Source organism: Macrosteles quadrilineatus, unplaced genomic scaffold (assembly GCF_028750875.1).
Source record: "Macrosteles quadrilineatus isolate MER2022 unplaced genomic scaffold, UCM_ALF_1.0 Scaffold_2__2_contigs__length_208266976, whole genome shotgun sequence".
Taxonomy (NCBI): domain Eukaryota; kingdom Metazoa; phylum Arthropoda; class Insecta; order Hemiptera; family Cicadellidae; genus Macrosteles; species Macrosteles quadrilineatus.
Window position 1 is genome coordinate 164,128,866 of NW_026542595.1, and position 24,738 is coordinate 164,153,603.

A 24,738-nucleotide genomic window follows, 5' to 3' on the forward strand; every position below is an offset into this window, starting at 1 on the left:
ACATAAATACAGTTTTAGCGGGGGTCGGTTTTTATGCCAAAGTAGACCTACATTTAACTCTTAAAATATAGACATATTCATTCATATCATAGTTATTCATTAAAGAACATTATAGTGGAATTTTACAAAAAAAAATTTTTTTTCAGGTCCATAATGCCGAAGATTTGCCGCAAGAAGTTTTTGGAGCATGCAGAAGATGGAGCGATTTCGAGCCTTATAGCCTAGTTTAATTACTAACTATGTACTATAAGTTTTTACAAGTCACATATATCAATAATTTGTTTAATTTGTCTGAAACTGTCTTATTTATGTATACCTCCTATGCATAACAGGATGTCCCACATTGTACCATTTATTGTCCCACTTTGCACCATATGCTGTCCCCGCTTTGTACCATATTGCTGTCCCACCTTGTACCAGGGGTCGGTGCATGTTGGGACAAGTGGTATAAAGCGGGACAAACGGTTTTTGGCCTTTTAAATATAAGTTAATAATTTTGAAAAAAAAATATCATTAAAAGTGTTTTTAAAAGTGCTTTATTTTTGTGTAAAGATTGTTCTTCTAAGTCAACTAATATTGAAGAAAAAAATGTTTTAATATTTTCGTCCCAGTATGTACCACTCTCCCCTACATCTTATCCAAGAAAAGACATACACAAAGTCACATGGACATCACCAAATAGAAAAAATAACAACCAAATAGATCATGTTCTAATAGATCTCAGACATTCTAGTCATATCATCAAAGGATGTAGCATAAGGAACGCAGAATGTGGGTCAGACCACTACCTTATTTTAGTCAATCTACGACAGAGAATTAAGATAGAGAAACTAACGATAGAGAAACTAACAAAACAGAAAAACTGCAACAAATATCAATTTTGAAAAGCTAGGAGAAGAAAAAGTAATGAAAGATTTTCAGCCTCAAACTGTCTAACCGTTTCCAGGCTTAAACAACCTTGATCAAGAAGACTCAGAGGAGGAGAATTGAGAAGGTTTGGAAGAACATTAAAGAGAAGAGACTCGGCAAAACTGTGCAAAAGAGGTTTATGGGAAAAGGGAAAGGAAGAACAAAAAACCATGGTTCGACGAAGAATGTAAAGCTAATGTCTCACTAAAGAAAAAAGCTTAAGAAGTCTGGCTCAATAAGAAACAAGAAAGAGATAGAGAATACTATAAAAAAACTCTCAAGAATACTTAGGAGGAAAAAGAGAGAATGGGTAAACAAAATCTTAGAGAAAGCTGAACAGGACAGGACAGCAATCAACAGTAGAGACGTCTACCAATCAATAAGATTTTTTAGAAAGGGATACAGTCCAATGCCACATGGGATTAAAAACAAATCAGGACAACTGGTGGTACAGAGCAAAGAAGGACTACAAGTATGGCAGCAACATTTCAAAGATCTTTTGAATGTAAGACAGTCTGAATAAGAAGAAGAAGAGGAGGAAGCGTACCAGAATGTAGATCCAATGGTCCCATACCCAACAATTCAAGAAGTAGAAACGTCAGTCGAGGAATAAAATACCCCCGCTGCAGCAAACCTGCAGACTAAGCAAATTCCCATTTGCCTGATTGGATTTACTCTATAATATCTCCTTAAAAAATATCACATTTATTCCCTATTTAAATAGCATTAGTTTAACAAGTACTTAGGTTTGCTGCAACAGGGAGGGAAAGTGTTTTTTTTTATGTTAATAGTTTAGTATGAAGTAAATGCATTTTACAAATTTGATCAAAATATCTCCGATTAACAAGCAAACTAAACCAGTTTACTTATTCTCCATAAGAATAACATAGGAATTTTAAAAATAAAAATTGTTGTAATTTTCTCTGTAACTATTAGGGGCATAACAAAACAACACTTGACTGTACTATATTATTGTTTTTTTTAGCTCTAGAAAATGGTTTGGAAAGAAATTGCAAATTTTTTTGTTTTTAGGCTGATCATGCTGGTTTGCGAACTCGTTCAAATAAATGTAGGCTAGGTTTACAAATATATATGAATTATATATATGAATTTGAACGGATGGTGTTTTTGGCCTCTGGGATCATTAAAACGAAAAAGTAAATCGGTCCCAGGTCCAGGTCTTACCATGAGACCTACGGTAATAGCTTATTCCCTAGGGGAAATTTGCTAAAATCACTTTATTACCCTCCTTGTCGCAGCAAACCAAGGTACTCCTTAAACCTAATGTTATATAAATAGATTTAAGTAAAAATCCAATCAGGCAAATGACAATTTGCTTAGTCTGCAGGTTTGCTGCGGTATTTACATGAATTGCAGTAATCTTCTATTTGATTACTTACCTTGGATGCTAGTTTAGCGAACACTTCATTGGAGTCTTCAACTGTGTTAAGTTTTTCTCTCTGGAACTGAAATTAAAATAAATTAAACCATACTCAATTACTAAGCAATAGTTTTATTTCTAAAGGGGAATAACAAGGAAATACAAATCACAACATAGAAAATTGAATGTTAAAAACTAGTCATGTTTGACAAAGAGATCCTTTTATCATTGCAATCTAATTTTAAAATTGTCTATTTTATACAATCATTAAATTCTCTAATATTCCGACATAGTACAGTGGAATCCATCTCAATAATATGGTATGTTTGAGACTTTGGCAGTGTCACATAACAGAAAATGCAAGATTAATGAGCGCCATCTAAAAAGCCATTATTTGAAAGTAAGGCTTCCTCGGTCACAATCACTAACACTTAGTCACTAATACTTAGTACTGTAGTGAAATAATATGAGAGATTAAACCAAACCCCTAGGTCTTCTGGGTCCGACCCCGTAGGACCATTTAAAGTAAACCATTTAAAATAACAGTTGTTAAGCGCAGCAACGCACACTGGGTAACGCTAGTATAAAAATAAACACTTTTTCCCCAAACTTTTTTACAACTAAACCTATTTTACTTTTAAAAGTGTACCTTCAGAAATATAATTTTTAGTGTTAATTAATTCCGCTATACTAGTCAGTAATTCAGCAATTATGGCAATCCAGTTTTGCAAGTACTGAGCTAGATTTATGAAGGTCTAATGTAGTATCAAATCAAAACAAACTACTGAAATATAAAAAAAATAAGTTTTTAAATTGATTGTCAATCAAGTGAATTGCAGAGTTAACTATTTTTGAACTGATGGGTTTATGAAATTTTAGCATTTAATGTGTAGTCTACACTTTTTCAATTTTGATTACCATTGACTATTAGATACTGTATTAATAGTCAAAGCTATTACATTATTTTCCCAGGTGTGCAGGTTTTATGTGTTTTATGTGAGGTTAATAAAGGTAAATAAAGGTTAACAGTTAGTTATCCACTGTGGTTGGTTACATACCATTTCTTGTAGACTGTATTTATCATCATCAGCAAAATATCTCATCCTCTTGCCTCCAGTGTGGGTCTCCACTTTCTTGCCTCTCCGTCGTCCGCCTGAAGACTCTGAGGGCTCGGACAGACTCACAGGTCGAGTAAAGCCCTTGGAATCTGTGTGTGTCAAGATCACAACCTCCTTGGACGCACCTGAATCTTTGGGTGCGTTGGCCTTAGCTTCTCTTGCTTTGGATAGTTTGGCTTTCAGCTCTTCTGCTAGACTCTAAAATCAAATAAATGATTAGAAACTAATTAAATTAATCAATTTTGCAAGATGTAAAGTACAACATCCAAACAAATCAGACTATATGGGTTGAATGAGTCAATGAGTTTTATAAAACTAGTCTGTAATTAGCAAAGAAAATGGTGGTTAACACATTCACTATTGGTGGCAGGAGTCAAAACATACAGAAAAGTTTAATGCTGGTGTTAATAAATTACAAGATGGAATTTGAAGCCTCAACCTAAGGTGCTGTCTCTCCTAGTTGAAGAAACAACATGTTCAGCCGCTCAGTCATTGATCAAACATGTTTAGTACCCCATAGTACTGGAGCTAGGGACAGTTGTGAATGGAAGTATCAGCTGATCGGGAAATCCAGGCACGACGTCATCACTGACTACGTTCATCCTGACCGGCAATCTAGACATAACTCCCGCCCGATCACGTCGTGTTCTGTATGCCTACCGTTTTCAGTAGTCCGTGTACGTGTTTGTGTTTTGTTTGTTTATTTATCATCTATTGACGACCTTCGAATGAAGCGAGAAGACATCGTTAACAGCCTGAAGTTGACTGCCATGTGAGTTGAAACCGGTAGCAACTCAGCTACAAACAGGATCGCAAAAATGCAGGTATTTACACCAGTTTATAGTATTTAAATGTGATCAGGAGGCTAAAATTCAATATAACAAACATGTTTGGTCAGAGGTTATAACAATTCTGGTCAATAGCCCAATAGTAGATGTTCTAAATATAAATAGTATATAAATTATATATATAAATAGTAGATGACAATTTGCTTAGTCTGCAGGTAACAAGTACTTATTTTTAAGTGCTTATTTTTAGGGTGCAGGTTTGTGAGGTACAGATTTTAGCCAAGTTTTTGAGTTAAACTTGCAAAAGTGTGTTATGTTAATCTTGATAGCAGATTTAAACATGAAACGTCACAATTCTTGTTAATGATTGGTAAGATGTAAAATTTATTTGTAAAATGTGTTGATAAGTTAACTACAACAAATAAATAATATGCAATTATTTAGGCCTACATTTATTTAAAAGTTAAAATGGTATAAAGTTACCTGATTCTGTGTGATGCTAAATTATTGTAGTGTATTTATTAGGGATCTGTGGGACAGAAAATTTAAGGTCGGTACGGTACAATAGTTTGTAGCTCGGTCCCCGGTACAAAATCGGTACGGTCCGGGGCTACCATTATTTTTTCCATTTTCTTCTCAGAATTGTATTTAAACGAATATTTTAAATTTTAATACATTGACATTAGTATGAAAATGGATAGTATCGTACATTCATAGTTTTCTAACAACAATTACAGTCTATACATTATTAAACCTTTACTCCTAACAGGATTGTGTCAAGAAAGAAACACAGATAATATGACTTTACCTATGTTATTACTACGATAAGGCATTGCCCTGATGGGTTTAAAATTAAGTTAACAATTTTTTAGAATAAATATTATGTTTGAAACAACAATTTGATAAGATAGTTTCAATAACCACTAGTAAATTATTTCCAACTAGGCCTAAACACAATAACTGGATCTTCCTTTTATCTTAGGTTCAATTCAATTTTCTTAGTATATTTTAAAGCTTTTCCAAAGAATCAAAAGACCCAGGCCTAGACCTCATTATTTAGGAATATATTAATTTTATTGGAAAATTTGGTAAGATTTTTTTATATTATCAAATACAAAATTTAAAATTAATCCAAACAAAAATGGCGGTTTCCACTACTTATGTGATTTAAAAGCCAAAAACGTTTATAAAATAAAGTGGTATGGTTGAATTTTATTTCTAAAAATAAAGCAGACTTAAATGCAAAGATCATCTTGTGTTTTGATAGAAAAAAATATACTTACTTGGTTTCCTAATAGTTCTGCTTTAACTAGTTTAGCAGCAAGTTCATTAAGTTCTTTATCAGTTAAAACTGGTTCTGCATCAGTTACCAATGAATGTTTGTTATCTTCAACATCACCTGTAACGTCTTCATTAATTTCTTTAGTTGCCTCATCACATTTCTTATCTCTTTCTATACCAATTTTTTTATCAACTTCTTGATACTTTTTCTGTGATTCCACTTGCTTCCTCCATCCTTTGCCAGAAGAAGACATTGATTTGTAATCTCTTGATTTATGATTGTACTTTGATTTAAAATCATCTTCTTCACTACTATCATGACGTGGTCTTGCAAATTTCCTGTTGGAGTCTTTAGCTTTATTTCTATCTCGGTTCTTATTTCTTCCATCACTATCTTCTTCACTACCATCCCGACGCGGTCTTGCAAACTTCCTGTCGGAATCTTTTGGTCCATTTCTATCTCGATCTTTCCTTCTTCCACCACTATCTTCTTCACTACTATCCTGACGTGGTCTTGCAAACTTCCAATTGTAATCTTTTGCTATATTTCTATCTCGATCTTTCCTTCTTCCATCACTATCTTCTTCACTACTATCATGACGTGGCTTTGCAAACTTCCTGTTGGAATTTTTTGCTCTATTTCTATCTTGATATTTCCTTCTTCCATCACTATCTTCTTCACTACTATCCTGACGCGGTCTTGCAAACTTTCTGTTGGAATCTTTTTCTCTATTTCTATCCCGATATTTCTTTCTTTCACCATTATCTTCTTCACTACTATCTCGATGTGGTTTCATAAACTTTTGGTTGAAGTCTTTTTCTCTATTTCTATCTTGATCCTTCCTCCTTCCATCACTGTCTTCATCACTACTATTAGGCGGCTTGTTAAATTCTTTGAGTGAATGTTTTGTTTTTCTGTCATACCCATATTTTTTAGATTCATACCTATCCTCTTCTACACTATCCTTACTGCTTTCTGAAGATTCGCTTACTTTCTTTGACCTTTTTTTATTTGATTCTTTATGTTTACTGTCATATCTACTTAACTTTATTCTGTCATTGTCCCTTTCAAAACTATTTTTACACCCGTAATTTCTCTGTTCGTCACTACTGTTTTCACTGCTGTCACCAGGTTTGGAAAAATTCTTTTTTGAGCTCTTTATCTGTGCTCTATCTTGTTGACTCTTGTGTTTCCTATCTTTATATTGATCATTACTAGAGTATCTAGGCCGATAATTAGAGCTGGATGTCTTATTTTTATCACGTTCCTCAGCAGCAGCTATCATGGTCTCCAACTTTTCTAGTGACTGTAAACAAGTTAAAACACATTGTAAATTTTTTTAAACTGTAAATTATTTAAGTTTACCAAAATTAAAATTAATAATGGATAGTAAAAAATTAAGATGGAAAATGTCAAATGGATACAAGAAGAGAGAATTCCAAGAAAATATGAGTTGATGGTGATGGAGGAAAGGAGGAGTGACATGTCAGAAGGTGGAGGAAGAGGAGCCACAGAAAAATGAAAGACAATAAAACACCTGGTTGAAGCCTGGTCCCAAGAATATCCAGAAAGGAAGAGGATATCTATATCTATAAAAGAGGAAGTATGTATGAGAATGAGAATGAGATTTTATTTGCCAGTTAATATTCCATACAAATACATTGGCACGTCAAATTAGTCATAACATAACATTAATTAAAATCCAGTGGAGTCAGTGTTCTTGACATAATCTTCTATTGAGTATAATGGCTGATTACAAAGAAAGTTATTTATTTTAATCTTGAAATCCTTATCACTAAGTAATCTTATGGCTATTGGTAACTTGTTATAAAATTTACAATTAATGGTCTTTTATCAGACTTAGCAAGTCTAACGTAAGGAATGTATGACCCATGAGAAAGTATGACCCACTACATTACTGTCATTAAAAGAAGGAACTCCAATAATACTAATGTGAAACTTAAATCTACCCAAGCTGTGCAATGAAACCAGACTGACGATTTAAAAAATTACACCAAACTTGATCGAAGCAACAATCAGTGGTGAGTTTAAAGGAGAAATAGTCTTAATCCCAAGATTATCGATTATTTCATCCGAAATACCCTTTGAATTCAAGCGACTACAATTTCCTTAGCGTCTTGCTTTCGCAATCACCATTAAAAGGCACGTGGGCAATCCCTGATTATTGCCATTTTAAATTTAGAAAATGCATGCTTTCCACACGGACAGCTGTATGTTGCGTGCTCACTTGGTGGTAGGTACGCCTAAAAACTTATATATTTATATACCTAATGAAAAAACTAAAAATTTTGTTCATCCAATGGCTATTAAGTAATATAAATATTCTATTTTTGTTTTCGGTATACATTTTGATTATTTATCGTAAAGAACAAATTACCATTTAAAATAATAGTTGTTAGCGTAACAACGGGCGCTGGGTAACTGTTAGTACAAACATAAAAAGCTAATCTAAGCATGGTTCGTTAGTTGTAAATCCCTGAACTTCATGTGCCAAAATTAAAGAGCCTTCAAAGTGTGGGATCAACTCATATTTTTAACCAAGCTACACTGAAAGGATAACTTAACATCAACCATAGCATACTTTATGCCACATTAGTTATCAATGTATGATAAATGGAGAAAATATATAACTGTTTCAATAGCACACTCAGCAAGTGGCTCATTCATCATGTTTAATTAAATTAAAGATTGGCCACAGCTTCATTAAAAGATGGTGTAGGAAATAAACTTGGATGCTATTAAAATCATGTTTTTCCTAATATTACTATAAACTACAAGAAATAAATATTTTACTGATACAATACAATTCTTTTAATAATCTGAATAAAAACTGTTTACATAATTCTCACAATGTACAAAAGCAACTGATCCAGAACAATAGCAAATTTAAAAAGATCAGCAGTATTGTAAAAAGGCAAAAGGCAAAATGGAACCAACTACTGATTCCAACAGATGGGATGCCTACCCTAGTCCTAAGTAAATTAATATAGTAAATCCCCAGAAACTTAATAAGTCAAGTTTTAATTAAGTATAATACAGGAAAACCTTTATTCAGCCAAAACTTAAATAGTTTTCAAAGTATGGTATCAACTCACGCCCCACCGCTCAGCCACCACCTCAGCTAATGGTCTGCCTGAGTCCTGTGCCTGCTCCTTGGCTCGCTGTAACGCCTTCTTCAGCCAAGCAGCGCCTTGGTCTCCCACAGTCACCTGCGCTTGTCGCAGAGATTCTACTGAAGCAGCACACTCCTCTGGTAAACCGGAGCCACCATCCTTCCAGTACGGGTTGAGCTCACGATCAGTCCGGCCTAGCTGAGCCGGATAGACAAGCAATAACATTTTGATACCATACAGATAAACCTATGACTCCTAATGTAATGAAGATAGATCATACAGAAAGCATATGGTACCAGTTACGAATAACAAGTAGGCTACTGTGGCCAAAAAATTACCATCATTTTTGGAATCAGCGCTAAAAAACTAACAGTTTAACCCTTTTACTGCCAACCGGTTTTTTATATGTTACTTGAAAAATGCCGGGTCTAAGGTAAGACTAATATGCGAAGACTGCCAGACCTGATTTGAGGAAAATTCATTATTTCACAAAACCTTGTGTATTTTTTTATTTTATATCAGAATTTTATAAATAAGGCCTTGTTTTGTTTCTAATAAACAACCAGTCTTCATAAAAACATATAATAATTATTATAGTAAAAAAAAAATTTTTGTACATAAATTTATATGGTCAAAATTTTTTTATATTTTATTTTTTAGGTTTGGTGTACAAAAACTATACCTAAAACAAACACATGCATAAATGTAATTATTTTAGTTTGTAGAGCATGCATAGGTTATTACATAAACAAACTTTCATGCCCTTACCTTGAAAATTGTAGAACCGAAGTTGTGATTTTTTTTCAAAATTTCGTCAAATAAAAGTTTACCCGTTTAGGTATAAACACTTTACTAAGAGTTTGTTCATGATCATATATTCACAAGTGGCCTAAATGTTTTGTAATTCACAATAATGTACATTGCTAGAGAGCTGAAATAATGGGAAAAAAAACTTATGTAGCCTACAAATAAATTTAAAAGAATGTTTACAATATTTACAAATGAAAAAGTTCCGATCATTGGCATTTGTGTTCACCGAAACACGTTGGATGAACCCCTTTCTTGCATCTCTTGCAAACAGTCCTGCTCCTCTTCCTGGTCCCTCCTGCACTTGTACTTTGTAGGCTACACACAGAACAATTTCTTAACATTCTTCCGGGTAGAGATTCTAGGCCGAATCCAGAAGCTTCTCCAGCGTCTCCGCCACCGCCCACCTCAGCAACATGTGGCTGGTTCTTCAGCATTAGCCAATCAGTAGAGAGCTCTTCAATTATGGAGTTGGTATAGTTAAAACTTGACAGTAATTTACCAGAACAATTTTCCTTGTAAATGATATACGAGTTGAGAATCATCCTGCCAAATATATTAAACACGACCTTCTTCCAGTACTTGACAGTTCTGCGCTCATCTAAATAACAGTAGAGCATTTGGTCTGAGCCATCAATCCCCCCCATATACATATTGTAAGTATCTATAATTTCAGGCCTCACTTTTGGGTTTTCTTCATGTCTTTTCCTTCTTCTGACTTCCACTGACTTTGCAGATGCTTTTGTAGAGAGTAAAAGCACTGGTTTCTTTTGAGAAGCTTTTTCTCGATATCCCAAAAAAAGCGTGTTCTCCTTCCGCAAATACGTCTTCTGGCCAACAGCAAATTTTTCTTTCAACTGTGGAGGTATTCCTTTTCTATTTTTCCTAATTGTGCCAGTCATGTAGGTTTGGTTTTCGTAAAAGTGGTTCGCCAGAGGGATGCTCGTAAAAAAATTGTCAAGGAAGAGATGGTAGCCTTTTTGCAAATACTGACCTATCTCTAAAAGCTTGGTGACAACTTTGAATGCAAGGCCAGTTGATTTTCTCTTGTTCTTATTTCCTTTGTAGCAAAAAAAAGCCAAACAATACCTGGAGACAGAGTCACACAACATCCACATTTTGATGCCCCAACGATGGTGGTGCTTGTTGGGCAGGTATTGCATAATTTGCGAATGACTCTTAGTGCCAACCAGGCTTTCGTCAATTGATATCTCACGATGAGGGGTGTAATAAGTCCTAAAAATCCTGTTTGCATGATCCAATAGGGGGTTAAATTTAGCACAGGGGTCATAATTTGGATCACCTGGTTTAGCCAAAGTGCTATTGTCGACTATGTGGAAAAATTGCAATAGACACTCAAACCTGTTCCTACCAAACATTTTTCCAAACCAAGGTGTTTGAAGTGATGATTTTGTCGACCAATAGCTTTGAATAGTTGGCTTTCTTACAAGACCCATATTTAAAATTGTGGCAATGAAGGCCTTCATTTCCGGCAGGGTGACATTTTTCCAATCCCTGGCACGTGAATTTGGAGTCAAGTTATGTATATGTGCAGTGATATACATAACTAGTCCCTGGCATACTGGTTGGTCCTTAGCACAAAAGAATTCAGGAGATTTACAGTAAAAAATAAATTAAAGTACGATATTGGAGGTGCATCATGTGGGGGACAATGTTTTGGCCCAGGCAATTCGTCAAAAGGAAAAGTATGGTCAAAACCAGGATCGTTACCTTCATCAAGGGGATCCCATCCAAGATGTTCATCAGCGTTAGAGTCATTTAGATTAGCATAAAGTACATCTTCCATTTCCATTACATCACCTTCTGGAATTTTGAAGTTGTTTACAACATCGTCAATAACTTCGTCGACTGTACTGTGGACATCAGCAGTGGGAGTAGGCCTAGGCCTATGTCTAGGTTGGGGGATTTCATCTTCTGAGTCGTCAGAGGGGTCTGAATTTACCATGTAATCAGGGTCTTCGTCCGTATCGTCCTCAAATTCTGGACCTAATCCTTCACTTTTAGAATCTGAACTGGGTTCTGAGCTCGACTCAGAAATATTGTCTACAAAACTATCACTCACATCACCATCGTCAACATTCACCGTCACCCAATAGGTTGTTTATTATTGTATTTTCACTCACCGGCGACCTAACTCGTCTATTACTCATTTTTACTAAAACTCAAACTAACCAAACACATGCATAAATGTAATTATTTTAGTTTGTAGAGCATGCATAAGTTATTACAAACAAACTTTCATGCCCTTACCTTCATCACAACATTACTTTTATAGCACTAGTAAACACAAACAATAACAAACACCTTTCCATTCGCAAAACTCAACTAAACACAGATGACAAACGATCTAGACATAGTAGAGAAGTAATCAGCAACGCACAGACCAAGAGCAAACTCAAACTATGTGTTGTGTATTCACATGGGTTAATTTATTAGTTTACAGTTTGATTCCGTTTATATTTGGAGCAGGGAGCTCAGCCAAAAGTAGTTTTTAACTTTGAGATTTTGCAACATTATATCCAGTACCAAATGTGGTTTGAGGTAATTCTGGAAACCAGCATTTGCGTCACAACCCCCACCACCTTGAGGTTAGATATGGTCGGTCCTTGTGAACCACCAACTTACAGTCAGAATCAGCCTAGGCACAGTCCAGCCAACAACTAGCTGGTCATGATTCTCCCGCTGATATTAGCAGGTATGTGGGGATAGGCTAATAGGAGATTTACATTGCCCGACCCTTGGTTCAGTAGTAGGTAGCCCTCCCTCTAAATTATACCCTTTTAATAATGGGGATTTCTCTGTGATATTAGCGTAGTCATGTATTAGTAAGATATTATAATTTGTATTTATTTGCTTATCCGCTTAATAAATGAACCCAATTAACATCACGCCCGAGTATTTATTCTGGACACCCCACCCACTAGCGGATACAACATTTGGTGTCAGAAGTGTCCTTTTTTTTTAAAGGGGGATTGTACTTTTTTTTAAGTGGGTGTAATTCTTTTAGGGGAATGTCCTTTTTCAAGGGGTATGTTATTATAGTTTAAGGATTCAAGTTCATATGGGGGGATGGATTTTTATTTTTCTTGCGATGATTAAATAAAGGGGGTTGTTAAGTAAAAAATTGAAGTTTGTGGTTGTATGTAAATTATAAGGCGAAAATGACGGGGATTCAAGATAGGGAATTTGATCTCTTTCGTACCCAGTTTTACTACGATTGCCTAGGTCACCTATTTACTGAAAATAAAATAGCTGAATTAGTATCTGTCTATGTGTCTGATTCAAAGACATATATTTTGTGCGAGAGATTGACGCATAATTTTTTTAGGAAATTTCGATTGATGTCTGTAGAAGTAATAGATGAGGTAAGGGATATTGGAGCCGTGTTACCGGGAATTATAAGGGTTTGTAGTGGCACTCCGGGTGTGGGTATTCGTGCGGTACAGGTACGCACTAATTATGCTAGCATTCTATTGTGGGAACGTTAGTGATGGGTTATGTATATGTCAGTATGTATGTCGACGATAGGGGATTTTTAAAATTTGCCTGGTGATGATCTTGGCGGTATTTTGGTACTATTGGTGTTATATTGGTAGTGTTGGGCCGGAATCTAAAATAGTGGGCTTAACGCTGGGCAATAAATTTACTAAAATTAGCGTGCCCTCGGTGTTGGAATATCAGAGGCCGTTTGGCACAGCTTCAGGGAATAGTTAAATGTAGTGGGAGAGAGTAAATTTTTTATAAGAAGTTAATATTGTTTTGAAATTAAAGGAAAAATAAAATATATATTATTGATACTTTTTAAAGTAAATAAATAAAAAAAAAGCAAGTAAATAAATGGTTGTTTTAAGTAATTTGTAAAATTGTGTTGTTGAGTGAAAAATGTTTTTAGTACTTTTTAGTAATTGAGTAAATTAAACAAATTGACTTGACAAATGTTATTTTAAAGTAATTAAGTAATATTATCATTAAAATCATTTTATTGTTGTATTGAATTAAATTGAAAATGGGAGTTCGGTCCTGGTTAGAGGGATTTTTCTTGGGAATATTAATTGGCATAATGATTTTGTGTGGGTTGATCGGAATGTTTTGGTGTTATAGTGATGTTAAATTGATGTCTTTTTTGGTGCGTGGGTATTTAATGTGATTAAGTGATAGTAATTGTTAATTGAAATGTAAAAGTGGGACCCACATTGATAGTTTGTTTTTTTTGTTGTACTGGAGATGGGATATTTATTGGTAGAAATTTTTAGAACGTCCTTAATAGTAGCCAATATGCCGGAATTGATCGCGGGGTAATTTGATCAGGTCATATAAGCGTGGCGGCATTGGGAGGCAGCTCGCGGAGCCGAGGTGTTCCTTACAGAGGGCGTGGCACAAGCGCGCGGGGCATGCAACACTATGTCCCATTTAATAACGGAAAACCCTGGGTACGACGAATATAGATTGTTTGGTTACAAGGATAATTTGTTGTAGGTACACGGTAACTTAGGACACCTGCAGAGGGACTGTAGGGTAGTAGTTCGGAATTGGTAATTAAACTTCGCGCATCCAGCAGGGAAATAAAACAGGCTGTTGGACTAAGCGTATTCAGCAAGGAAGTGGCACCAGAAGTAATCCCAAGTGTAAGAATATATTATAGGGATGATTTAATTATATGTGTAATAGTGAATGGTAGAGCGGTAAATTTTGTGTGGAGTTTGAGGCAAAAAAAGGAAAAAGAAAAATTCTCGCTGATTCATAAAGGGGTCTTCCACGGGTTAAGACAGATATGAGAGCAGCGGGAATGACAGGAGAACGATTAAAAATATTCGGGGAGGCGAATATTGAGGTAATCGGGCAACGTAAGTTTGCGGTTTTATGTTGCGGACCTTACTGGGTTTTCTTATGAAGGCATCCTTGGGGATGGACACGGGTCGAGAGGTCGAAGCCGTGGTAAATTATGAGTCCGTGGGAGGGCTCGCTTCGAGATGTCGAGGCGGTTAAATGTACTCACTTTTTCGATGGCTTTCGTCTAGAAGACTAAATCTGTAAACCTAAATCTGCCGGAAGTCGGCCAATCCGGGAGAAATCAAGGGGGGAAGGAGCTGGGTGACGACTCAGTTCTGGAACCGGAGGGAGATCGGAAATTAGGGGTAGAGACGTGCAATTGCACCTGTATGTTCGTAGGTTATGGAACGTCTTCCCAGTCGAAGACATCGTGGCCCGGGCGAGTACGGAAGTTGTGTTTTGGCTAGGGTAAAGCCGGTGAAATGAGAATTATGAGTAATAAGTGTTGTAATACTGGTGGTAGTATTGTTGTTATTGAGGTCGTGGTACCTACGTTGTTGTATATGAGGATATTTGTAGCCATTGAAGTAATGTGGTTGTAGTAAGGTCCGTAAGTCAAGTGGTTAAAAGGTCCGTAAGTCAAGTGGTTAAAAGGTCCGTAAGTCAAGTGGTTAAAAGGTCCGTAAGTTAAGTGGTTGAAAAAGGTGATAAGAAGTCGTACGTCTAGTGTTGTATAGTAAATTTGATTGATTATATGTTATTTTGTTTCATAATGTACCGGTCGTGAGGGCCGAAGGGGTTAATGATTTGAAAATGGGTTAGGGTTAAATAGTTATGAAATAGACGTTTTCGAAGTAAAACTTAAGTAAAGTTGTGTAGCTAGTGTGAGTGATGCCTACCATTCGGTAAATGAACAGGAAAATTGTGTAGAGTTTAAAGGTATTATTTGTAGTGATGTATGGGGAAAATAAAAGAGGAAAATGATAGTTCTGTCTGATGTTTTCGAGCAATTGGATAAAATGTTTGTCATGAACGGCAAAATTGATATTGATCGTGTAAGTGATTTAAAATTAGAACATTTAGTCTCAGAGGATAGAAAGGTTATGAGGTCAGTACTAGTTAAATAAAAGGTAGTATTTTATTATGGTTAAAACTACCCGTGAATTTAATAGATAAAGATAAAGATTTATAGGAGGATATTACGTTATATTGTGTTGCAATTGATTACTGTAAGGTTAACTACAAAATTTAACTATTCGTTGCCACTAATTTAAACAATACTTGACTTTTTGTCAGGTTGCCAATTATTTACTACACTTGGCCTACATTCGGGCTATTTTCAGATTTAAGTCGGAAGTTAGTTATCTCGGACATATTATCAGTGGTGAAGGCGTGAAGATAGACCCAAGGAAAGTTGAAGTTGTTTGCACATATCCTATTCCAGTAAATGTTAAACAAATACGTAGTTTCTTGGGGTTGGTAAATTATTATAGAAAATTTATTTCAAATTTTAGTGAAATTGTAAAGCCATTAATTGAGTTGACACATGATGATATCTAGCTTATTTGGGGTGAGAGGCAGTGGAAAGTGTTTAAGTGCACACACTGGCACATGCACTCTCGACAAAACCAATAATTTTTTTAATGTGGTAATTTAGTAGACGCAGTGAGTTAAGCGTTAAAATTGGTTGAGAATATAAATGTTTTTAAGGAAAAGAGTAAACTGTATTGTGATAAAAATAAGTATTGATAGAATTTCATGTGGGAGATACAGTATATATGTGTTTCACCCGAAAATTAGAAATGCGTTGGGGCAGAAATTTGTTAAGTACTGGTCAGGGCCTCATACCATTCTATCCAAGTTATCAGATTTAGTTTATGAAATTCAATTAGGAGAACGTAAAATGAATTTATGTATAAATAAATTAAATATAAACGGGGAAATTTTGCGAAATGAGATAGTGTTGGGATATGATAAATTCAAAGAAATTAGGTATTGGTAATGATTTTAGCAATAAGGACGATACGGTTGTGGTAAGTGATAAGGCGGATGAACGTCCGGTGATTGACAGGATCGATCAAAATTTGCGGCCGGATGCCATGGTTTTTGCAAAACCAAGGATTGTCGGAATTAGGCCGGAGTACGGCGGAAGTGGCCTGGCACACGTCCCGGAGAAGCGGCGAACCGAGGCGCCGGAAGTACCAGAAATAGAAGATGACACGGGCGATATGAATATGGCAAACACCAGTAGTAGCTCGGACCAAAGTACTTTCCGAGGTTGGGGTAGTCCATGTTCTGTGACTGAGTCATTAGGCTCAGAAAGCTCAAGCCGTGTGGAGGATACTGGTAATTTAACTATGATTGATGATCCGAGGGATGTTGACTGGACACCGTCCAAAAAAAAATAAAGATGACGTGCCAGATACGAGAGTAACGACTCATCTGTACAATACTAGGCACACGTCCAGAAATCAATCAGCAACCAGTCCTTGAGTAAAATTGATGTTATTGAATTAAATGGAAGAAATTAATTTTGTATTTTAACAAATGAAACTTGGATGCACTTCCTAGCTGAAACGCGAGACGTTATTGTTTGTAGGTATGCGACGTTGTTCTGATATTATTAAATTTTTGTTGTGGTTGTATAAATGCATATGGGGGTAAATGTGTAAAAGGCGTATGGTATAAATGTAAGAAAGAATGAAAAAAAAAAAATTAACAATGTGTTGCACTAACACTATTTGTTTCAATTCGTAAGATATGGCGGTACTTCTATTACTAAGGCGGTATTTCGTTTGTTTGCAGGCACGCTCTGCAGCGTGGCCACACTAGACCCTGGTCTCGAAGGGAAGTTAGTATGTGGAGCAAGGCATTGTGAATTGCTGCCAGCAGGGGTAATGTTCATCAAGGAAAGAGATTTGATAGTTACAGGGGACGCGTGGAAGGTCGCGTCAACCTTAGATATAAAACATTATGATGAACTAGTGTCGGCGTTAGCAGATGCGGTGTATAGTATTGCAGACAACGTTTCCGAGATAGGGTTGCCTATTCCCGAGGATGAATTAATGCGGATGAAGGAGGGAGTAATGCATTTACGGGCGATAACGGACCAACTGAAACTTTTGTTAGATGGGGAGGATGATAGGGACAATATAAGGGGAAAAAGGGCTATATTTGATTCTATAGGGACAGGTATGCGTCAAGTATTTGGAACGTTAGACTTGGAAGATTTTTATAATTTAAATGATAAAATTGGGGAAATTAGCTATTATTCAGGTGGAATTAGTTTATGTTAGTTAGGAATAAGTAATTTACGTAAAAACATTACAGGACGGGTTGAAAGTCACACATTCAGATATTATAGGGCTTGCAAGACTTTTTGAAAATAAAGTTAGTTAGTTTACAATGCGTACACAATCGGTGGAGTTGCAAGTCTCACAATTAAATTATACTGTAAATTTACAAAATGGGTTGTATTTATTAGTCAGAAGTATTGAGTTTATGGGATTAGAGTAATATTTATTGTTTTGTTAAAATCCCCAGATAGATCCTTTGAGTAGTGTAGAGTCTTTAACCTCCCTGTATATGATCAGAAATTAAGGGCATATGTAAGTTTCCATAGTCTGTCCCCATATCTAGCTATTACGCCAGATCGACAGCGGTATGCCACTCTGAGCGAGGAACAACTCCAGCGATGTACCCAGGGACAACAGGCACTGTGTCAACCACTATTCCCAGTGTGCCTACGTGTGAATCCAGCTGTGAAGCTCAACTGCTAGCCGAGCGAGGAACGACGACCCCAGGAGTCTGTCAGAGGAGGGTGCATCAGGGACCAATGGACGCTGTGTTTCACCAGGTGCCGTCGCAAGGGCTGTGGGTGTACAGCACAACAACAGCAATAACATTGACTTTTGAATGCAGAAATGAAGTGAGGCAAACAACGATCAGAATCAACGGGACTGGAATATTACAAAATTCGTCTCATTGTCACATTTTCAACAGCAACCTATCGCTTCTTCCATATAGCACTGGTTTTATGAAATTCCAGAATTTTCGAGAATCCATAGTTCTGCCAGAATTGGAGACACTCTTGGACATCAAAGAGCAGGCGCTGGTGCAGTCGTACGTCATCCAAACACGTAACACTACAGAGCTGAAGCCGATTGAAGAAGTCGTCAGATCTGCAAGTACTTTTGGGTCAACGTATTCCCACCTAACTTCAGTATTGGAGCACATACAGATACAGCAAAGAGACCTGAAAGCGGCGCAAACGGTGCGGAAGGTAGCCTGGGGAGCTGGCACAGTAATCATTTTGTGCGTCATCGCTTGTTTGACCTGCTACTGTCGAAAGCCATTGGGAAAGGTCGTCCAGCTATTTTGGGTGATCAGCCACTGTCAAGGAGCCCAGACATCATCAACTGTAGACAGCGAGGTGCCTAGCCCGACTCCAACCATGTACCGGAGAGCAATCATTCCAAGTGCAGGGGTCCGATGGAGCAGCCACGCAGGAATCAATCTCATGTCCACCCTCGACCGTTCACAAGCAGCAGAAGTCCACCTGGCGGAGTCCTCAGCTCAAGAAGAAACCAATTTGTAACCCCAGAAGTATCGCCAAATCAGTGAATTCGTGTGAATGTGCAAGTGTAGTGAGTGAAGGGCAATATTTGTGTTATTTTGTGTGCATTATGGTATTGTAGTATTTAAGAAATGTATTATGTTGTAGCCGCAGCAAAATGGTAAGCACCAAGATCAGTGCTAAACGCGTTAGTGTTGACGCGGGTGCGGTACATACGTGTGTATGTACGCGTACCGGGTTCGCTAAGTGTACATATAGCATGTGCATTTACCGAATCCCAGTTAATAAATATGAAGTAACGCTGCGGTGATATGAGAAATGTATTGATGTTGACATTAATTGTCAATTGATGATGACGGCGGGTCTCTAAGCATGTGTCTTTCCGAATCTATTGCAATTCATTGTAATCAAAATTCAAAATTGTCACGTAATAGCCACATGCCATTCGAGGCGTTAAGAGCCACCCCAGTGACCGGACAGGTCCTAAAAGATTGCCTGTTCGTTTTGGGTAACCGCACCCTGCCAATTGAGGCTCAAGCGGTCCCTTTAGTCATGTTTATACCGTCCTCAGGGTTATTTGTCTTCCTTGTCTACCTCAGGTTGTAAGCAGTATTAATGCAACGGGTTGTATGTTCCTTAAGTGTTTAAGCGAAGGTTGTATTATTTAGAATTTAAGTTTGAGGGTGCTATCTTAGATATTTTGGTGTTTATGAATTAATTGTGGAATGTTAAATGTGTAATGAAGTATATATAGTGTTTAAAAAAAAAAAAGTGTTAAAATAGGCAAAATGTCTGTATGAATGGATTATGGAGTATGAATGCATAACGTTAGGATGTTCCATTAGCTGTGGATATACCCTTTGATATTAATTGGTAGTTTATTTATTTTGTGAACAGCCATTAAGCACAATTCGGGAATCACGTGGTAATTGGTTTAGTCACACATTAATGTGGATACGTCAAGGGATTGTCACAATTGGGCAAAAGCCAGCATTTGCGTCACAACCCCCACCACCTTGAGGTTAGATATGGTCGGTCCTTGTGAACCACCAACTTACAGTCAGAATCAGCCTAGGCGCAGTCCAGCCAACAACTAGCTGGTCATGATTCTCCCGCTGATATTAGCAGGTATGTGGGGATAGGCTAATAGGAGATTTACATTGCCCGACCCTTGGTTCAGTAGTAGGTAGCCCTCCCTCTAAATTATACCCTTTTAATAATGGGGATTTCTCTGTGATATTAGCGTAGTCATGTATTAGTAAGATATTATAATTTGTATTTATTTGCTTATCCGCTTAATAAATGAACCCAATTAACATCACGCCCGAGTATTTATTCTGGACACCCCACCCACTAGCGGATACAACATATGTCACTTCATTGGTTATAGGCTCATACCGTATAAAATCGTCTGTAAACAGCTTCGTTATAGTCTGCAAATAATCCGAGTCGAATTTGGAGGGGTTTGGAAAGCATATAAGGCCAGTAAGTTAGAAAACATTGATGTGCTTTATAACGCACGTCGGCAATTTTCGCCCGATAGCCAACGAGCGTTATTGCGCACGTCGGCCATTTTAGCACAAACCCCGACGTGCGCATTTGCTCTCGTCGGCAGCAAAAGGGCTAAAAGATTAAAAAAAAGTTAGAGAGTTGACTGGAGATTGACATAATTACCTTTTCTTATACCTAGTTTAGTAAAAAAGAATTGTTTTATAGTTTAGGCCTAAGTAACTTTTTAAGATTTAAAACTGCAAATTTAATCTGATTGCAGTACCGTAGTGGATTAGGTAATCAGAATTTTTTATTTCATTAAAGATTTATGGGACCTACCTTATCTAACATGTATTTATCATATTCCTCTTTTGTGTCCTTTTTCTCCCTGGCCTGCCTCAGCTGATCTCGAGAGGTGCAGGCCAGTAATGCAGGGTTTGATGCCCACTCGTCCATTGTACAGACATTGTCAAGTCTTGGTGGTAAGGATGGTTGTGTCTTGGACAATGGTGGGGCAGCCTCTTTCTCTACCCATTCATCATTGCTACTGCTCTCAACCTAAATCAATAAAACAAAACTAACAAAACTAACTCGGATACGGCAACTCTTTAGCATATAGCTTCTAAATTGGGCCAAGAAAGTAAAAAGAATAAAACCATGGAAAAATTGTAATATATAATATCACATCGCTGCCTTCTAATTGACAGGCAAAGCTCTCTCCGAGTACTTAACACTGTTTAACACGTGGTCAGCATTCTGGGTTATAGTAGTATGTTTTCCGTGATAATATTCATGTAACAAAAACACCGGTAGTCTACCATCAATGTAAAAAGCATAGAATATTGATAGAAAAACATTGATGTATCGAATACATCGACTACAGTAAGTAGGCCGGTAAAACTGAACTTATACTACTTATGTTATATTGAATTTTTTTTGCCTTATCTACCTAAATTAGACTATTTTAAGCACTTTTTACCATTGGCACTTTTGGGGGAAACGCCTATTTCACCCTGAAAATCACGTTTGAAAATCAAGAAAAATGCTAGAAATCAATGATTTTTGGGGCTTGATAATTTTCTTTTTTAACTTAGGGTGGTTTTTTTTTATTATTAGTCCATTTTAAACACTTTTTTGGCAAATGCCGTTTTTACCCATGAAACCAGGTTTGAAAAATCGTAAAAAATAGTAAAGTACCAAAAGTTACCCCATTTTTGGGTAAACCAAATTAAATATATAATAAACTAACTTAACCTAACCTAACCTAACCTAACCCAACCCAACCTAACCCATGCTTAGGTAAACAATGTGCCAAAATGACCGTTTTTTGGTAAACCCTGGTTATGCTAGGTTATGTTAGTATTAATTTATTGACACGTAGTAAAAAGAAGTTGGGTACCTACCTACAGTTTCTCAACTTAGCTATGATAATAGGCCTACCGATTATTAGTAAACCTTCATTCGATGTTTTCACTATCAGCAAGTTTGGTTGGTTAGGTTAGGTTATGATAGTTTATTTTTATAACTGATATAGCTGGTAAATATATCAATTATTAAACAATATTTTAAATTTGATAGGTTCAATAGATAGGCCTATTAGCATAAGTTAGTCCAGTTAAGAAATTGTACCCAAAAAGTTTTACATGCGTCTAAAATCATTGATTTCTAGCATTTTTCTTGATTTTCAAACACGATTTTCAGGGTGAAATAGGCGTTTCCCCCAAAAGTGCCAATGGTAAAAAGTGCTTAACTTAAAATAGTCTAATTTAGGTAGATAGCCTAAGGCAAAAAAAGTTCAATATAACATAAGTAGTCCTATAAGTTCAGTTTTACCAGTAGGCCTATTGAAGCTCATCCCTAGTAGGCAGAGGCCTCCAATAACTCATACCACTTAATCTTATTGATGGCCAAGCAACGAAGACAGCTTCGTAGGCCGAATCCAGTCTCGGTTAGATGCAGTATGTATCATACATGAGGAAGTGTAAAGGGGGGGGGGTACAGTTTCTTAACTGGGCTAAGCTAATATCGATTGAAACTATCAATTCAATTAGTAAACTTGCATTTGATTTTTCCATTATCAGCAAGTTTGGTTAGTTAGGTAGGTTGTGACGGTTTCATTTTATTATTAATTGATATTGGTACCTACTGTAGTTAAAAAATATTGAGTATTAATCAATATTTTTGTTTCAATAGCCCTAAAGGCCGAAAACGAACCTAAAATAAATAAGTAGTAAGTTTAGATGGATCATGTAGCAGTTAAGGAAATAGGAATGTGTGGATTTTTCGTTAGTCGCAACTCACAGCAGGCTTTTCTTCTTTTAGTTATATTCTTTTTACTTTCTCTCCCTATACATAACTTAGTACTTATATGGAGAAAGTATTGATTACTTGTGTGTGTATGTGTTCCTCTTTCTGTACGTAGGTCGTTTGATTAGTTAGGTAAGGTTAACCTAACATAACTAACCAAACGATGTATTGAATTAAACAATCGAATAATCAAGATTACTCATTCTGTGTTTTGTGCCAACAGATAAAATGAAGTGTACCCAAGTAGGGCTAGGCCTACACACATCAATAGGTCTACCAGAAGCTTTTTTTGGTATTTAGATTAACTTATATTGTTTTTGAGGGATAATGTGGTAAATACATGCCTTATAAATCAGCCCTAATAGACATTGCAGCTCAACAGGTCAAGTGACAGGTAGCCTAAAGAGATTTCTTCACCCCGGTGGTCTAGCCTACAACCACATAATGGTGGGAATCACCGAATGAAAATAACCGAATCAATCGGTTATTGGCGTTGAATAGACTAATTCGGTTATTTTATCCTGGTTCGGTTGAATTAGTCTTAACGTGCGATTCGGTGATTTAGTTATTTCGTTGATTTAGTTTGTCACATCATCAGGTAACTAAAATTTATTCGGCGATTCGTTCGACTAAAAATCGCCGATTGACGCTAAAAGACTAAATGCCATTCAGTTTCCCATAGGATAAAAATTAGTTGTGGTTTGTGACAGTGAATAATGACTAAAATTGATTCGGTGATTCATTCAACTAAAAATAACCGATTGACGCAAAAAATAACTGATTGATTATTCGGTCATGGAAACCATTCGGTTATCCCATCACTACAACCACAGATAATATAACCCCTACAACTTACAGAGCTTGACTTTGGGCTTGAGCGCTTTTTGTGTTTACTGGATTTCTTCTTGTGTTTTTTCTTGTCCTTGCCCATGCCTTTGCACAACGGTCAACGTCGAACTTAAAGCCACATTAAGTTTAACATAAGTTTTAAGTTTAAGACCAAGACCACAATATTACACAATAACCTCTACTACGTTGAACAATAACAAAATTAAACATAAACAAACAATCAACAATCAACAAAACAACAACAAAACAAACGAAACGAAGATGAAATGATCAAAAATAAAAACAAGTATTATTTTCTAGAACTCGTGGTGCGTGGCTTGGCTTTTGATCTTAGTCATGAAGCCTAAACACACTTCCTAAGCTTTGACATTGAGTATAAACATCAAATGATTCAAATGATTTATTTGGCCATTCAGTTCAACAGGACAATAGGCTACGTCAACAATACAATAAATAATAAATAACATGCCAAGCTTCTTCTAGCATTCTTGACTAACAAAATTAAATTAAAAGCTGAAAAAAACACATGCAGGATCTCAATCAATATAAAACATGCAAGAACAATGCATGCAACTAAAAATTAAAAAAAATGAAAACTACATTCTTGCAAGCCATGCAAGGCAGATAAAAATAAATAAATTTACATTTTTGTAAAGTTACAATTACAGAAATAATTTGTAAAGTTACAAAGTTACATGGTTTTGAAATCCAAGGAAGGGATTATCCCTAATTCCAATTTATTTTATTTTCCAGTAATACGAGTAGCTCTATTATTATTCTGAGTGACTAGAACTTTTATTAAACCAGATGTAATATAATTCCATCTCTCACAATCACAATTCCAAACTAAATCACAAAACCAACAACCAATCATCATAATTCTGTTCGATCAGTAAACCAACCCAAGTGCTCTCAATGGTCACAATACCGATTATTCTATTATATTTCCAATAGTTTTAAAATCCCTATCAAAATGTAAATGTATAAGAACTTAACTGGGCCTAAAAACAGAATGGAAATATCATTGGAAATGGGGGTTGGAAACCATTGAGGTGTATGTTTGATCTATAGTCATATTGTCGTGATACCATGTCATGTGATCGAAACGAATGTAAAAGAAAGATAATAAATAAATAAAGCTAATTAATTAGAAGAATTAGTAATTAACGAGGTGAAACCCATCGTAATCAACGGTTGCTTTAAAGGCTTATGCTAATTCTCCTAGTGTTGCCTGTTGCATTCTGTCTGTCTGTAGCTGTCTGTTGGTAGTTTTGTTGCCTCATTCAATTCAAATTCTGTCTGACA

At 36.3% G+C, this 24,738-nt stretch overlaps 1 protein-coding gene across 1 annotated transcript; it reads right to left on the reverse strand.

Moving 5' to 3' along the window:
• Window positions 1–794: 794 nt before the first annotated feature.
• LOC128985102 (CWF19-like protein 2) lies at window positions 795–23,653 on the reverse strand. Its single transcript, XM_054404482.1, has 7 exons — window positions 23,441–23,653; window positions 20,617–20,835; window positions 8,595–8,810; window positions 5,480–6,784; window positions 3,349–3,606; window positions 2,310–2,375; window positions 795–803 (listed from the first exon to the last, which is right to left on the reverse strand). The coding sequence occupies exons 1-7, from the start codon at window positions 23,513–23,515 to the stop codon at window positions 795–797; spliced, it is 2,148 nt and encodes a 715-aa protein (XP_054260457.1). The 5' UTR covers window positions 23,516–23,653.
• Window positions 23,654–24,738: the final 1,085 nt, after the last annotated feature.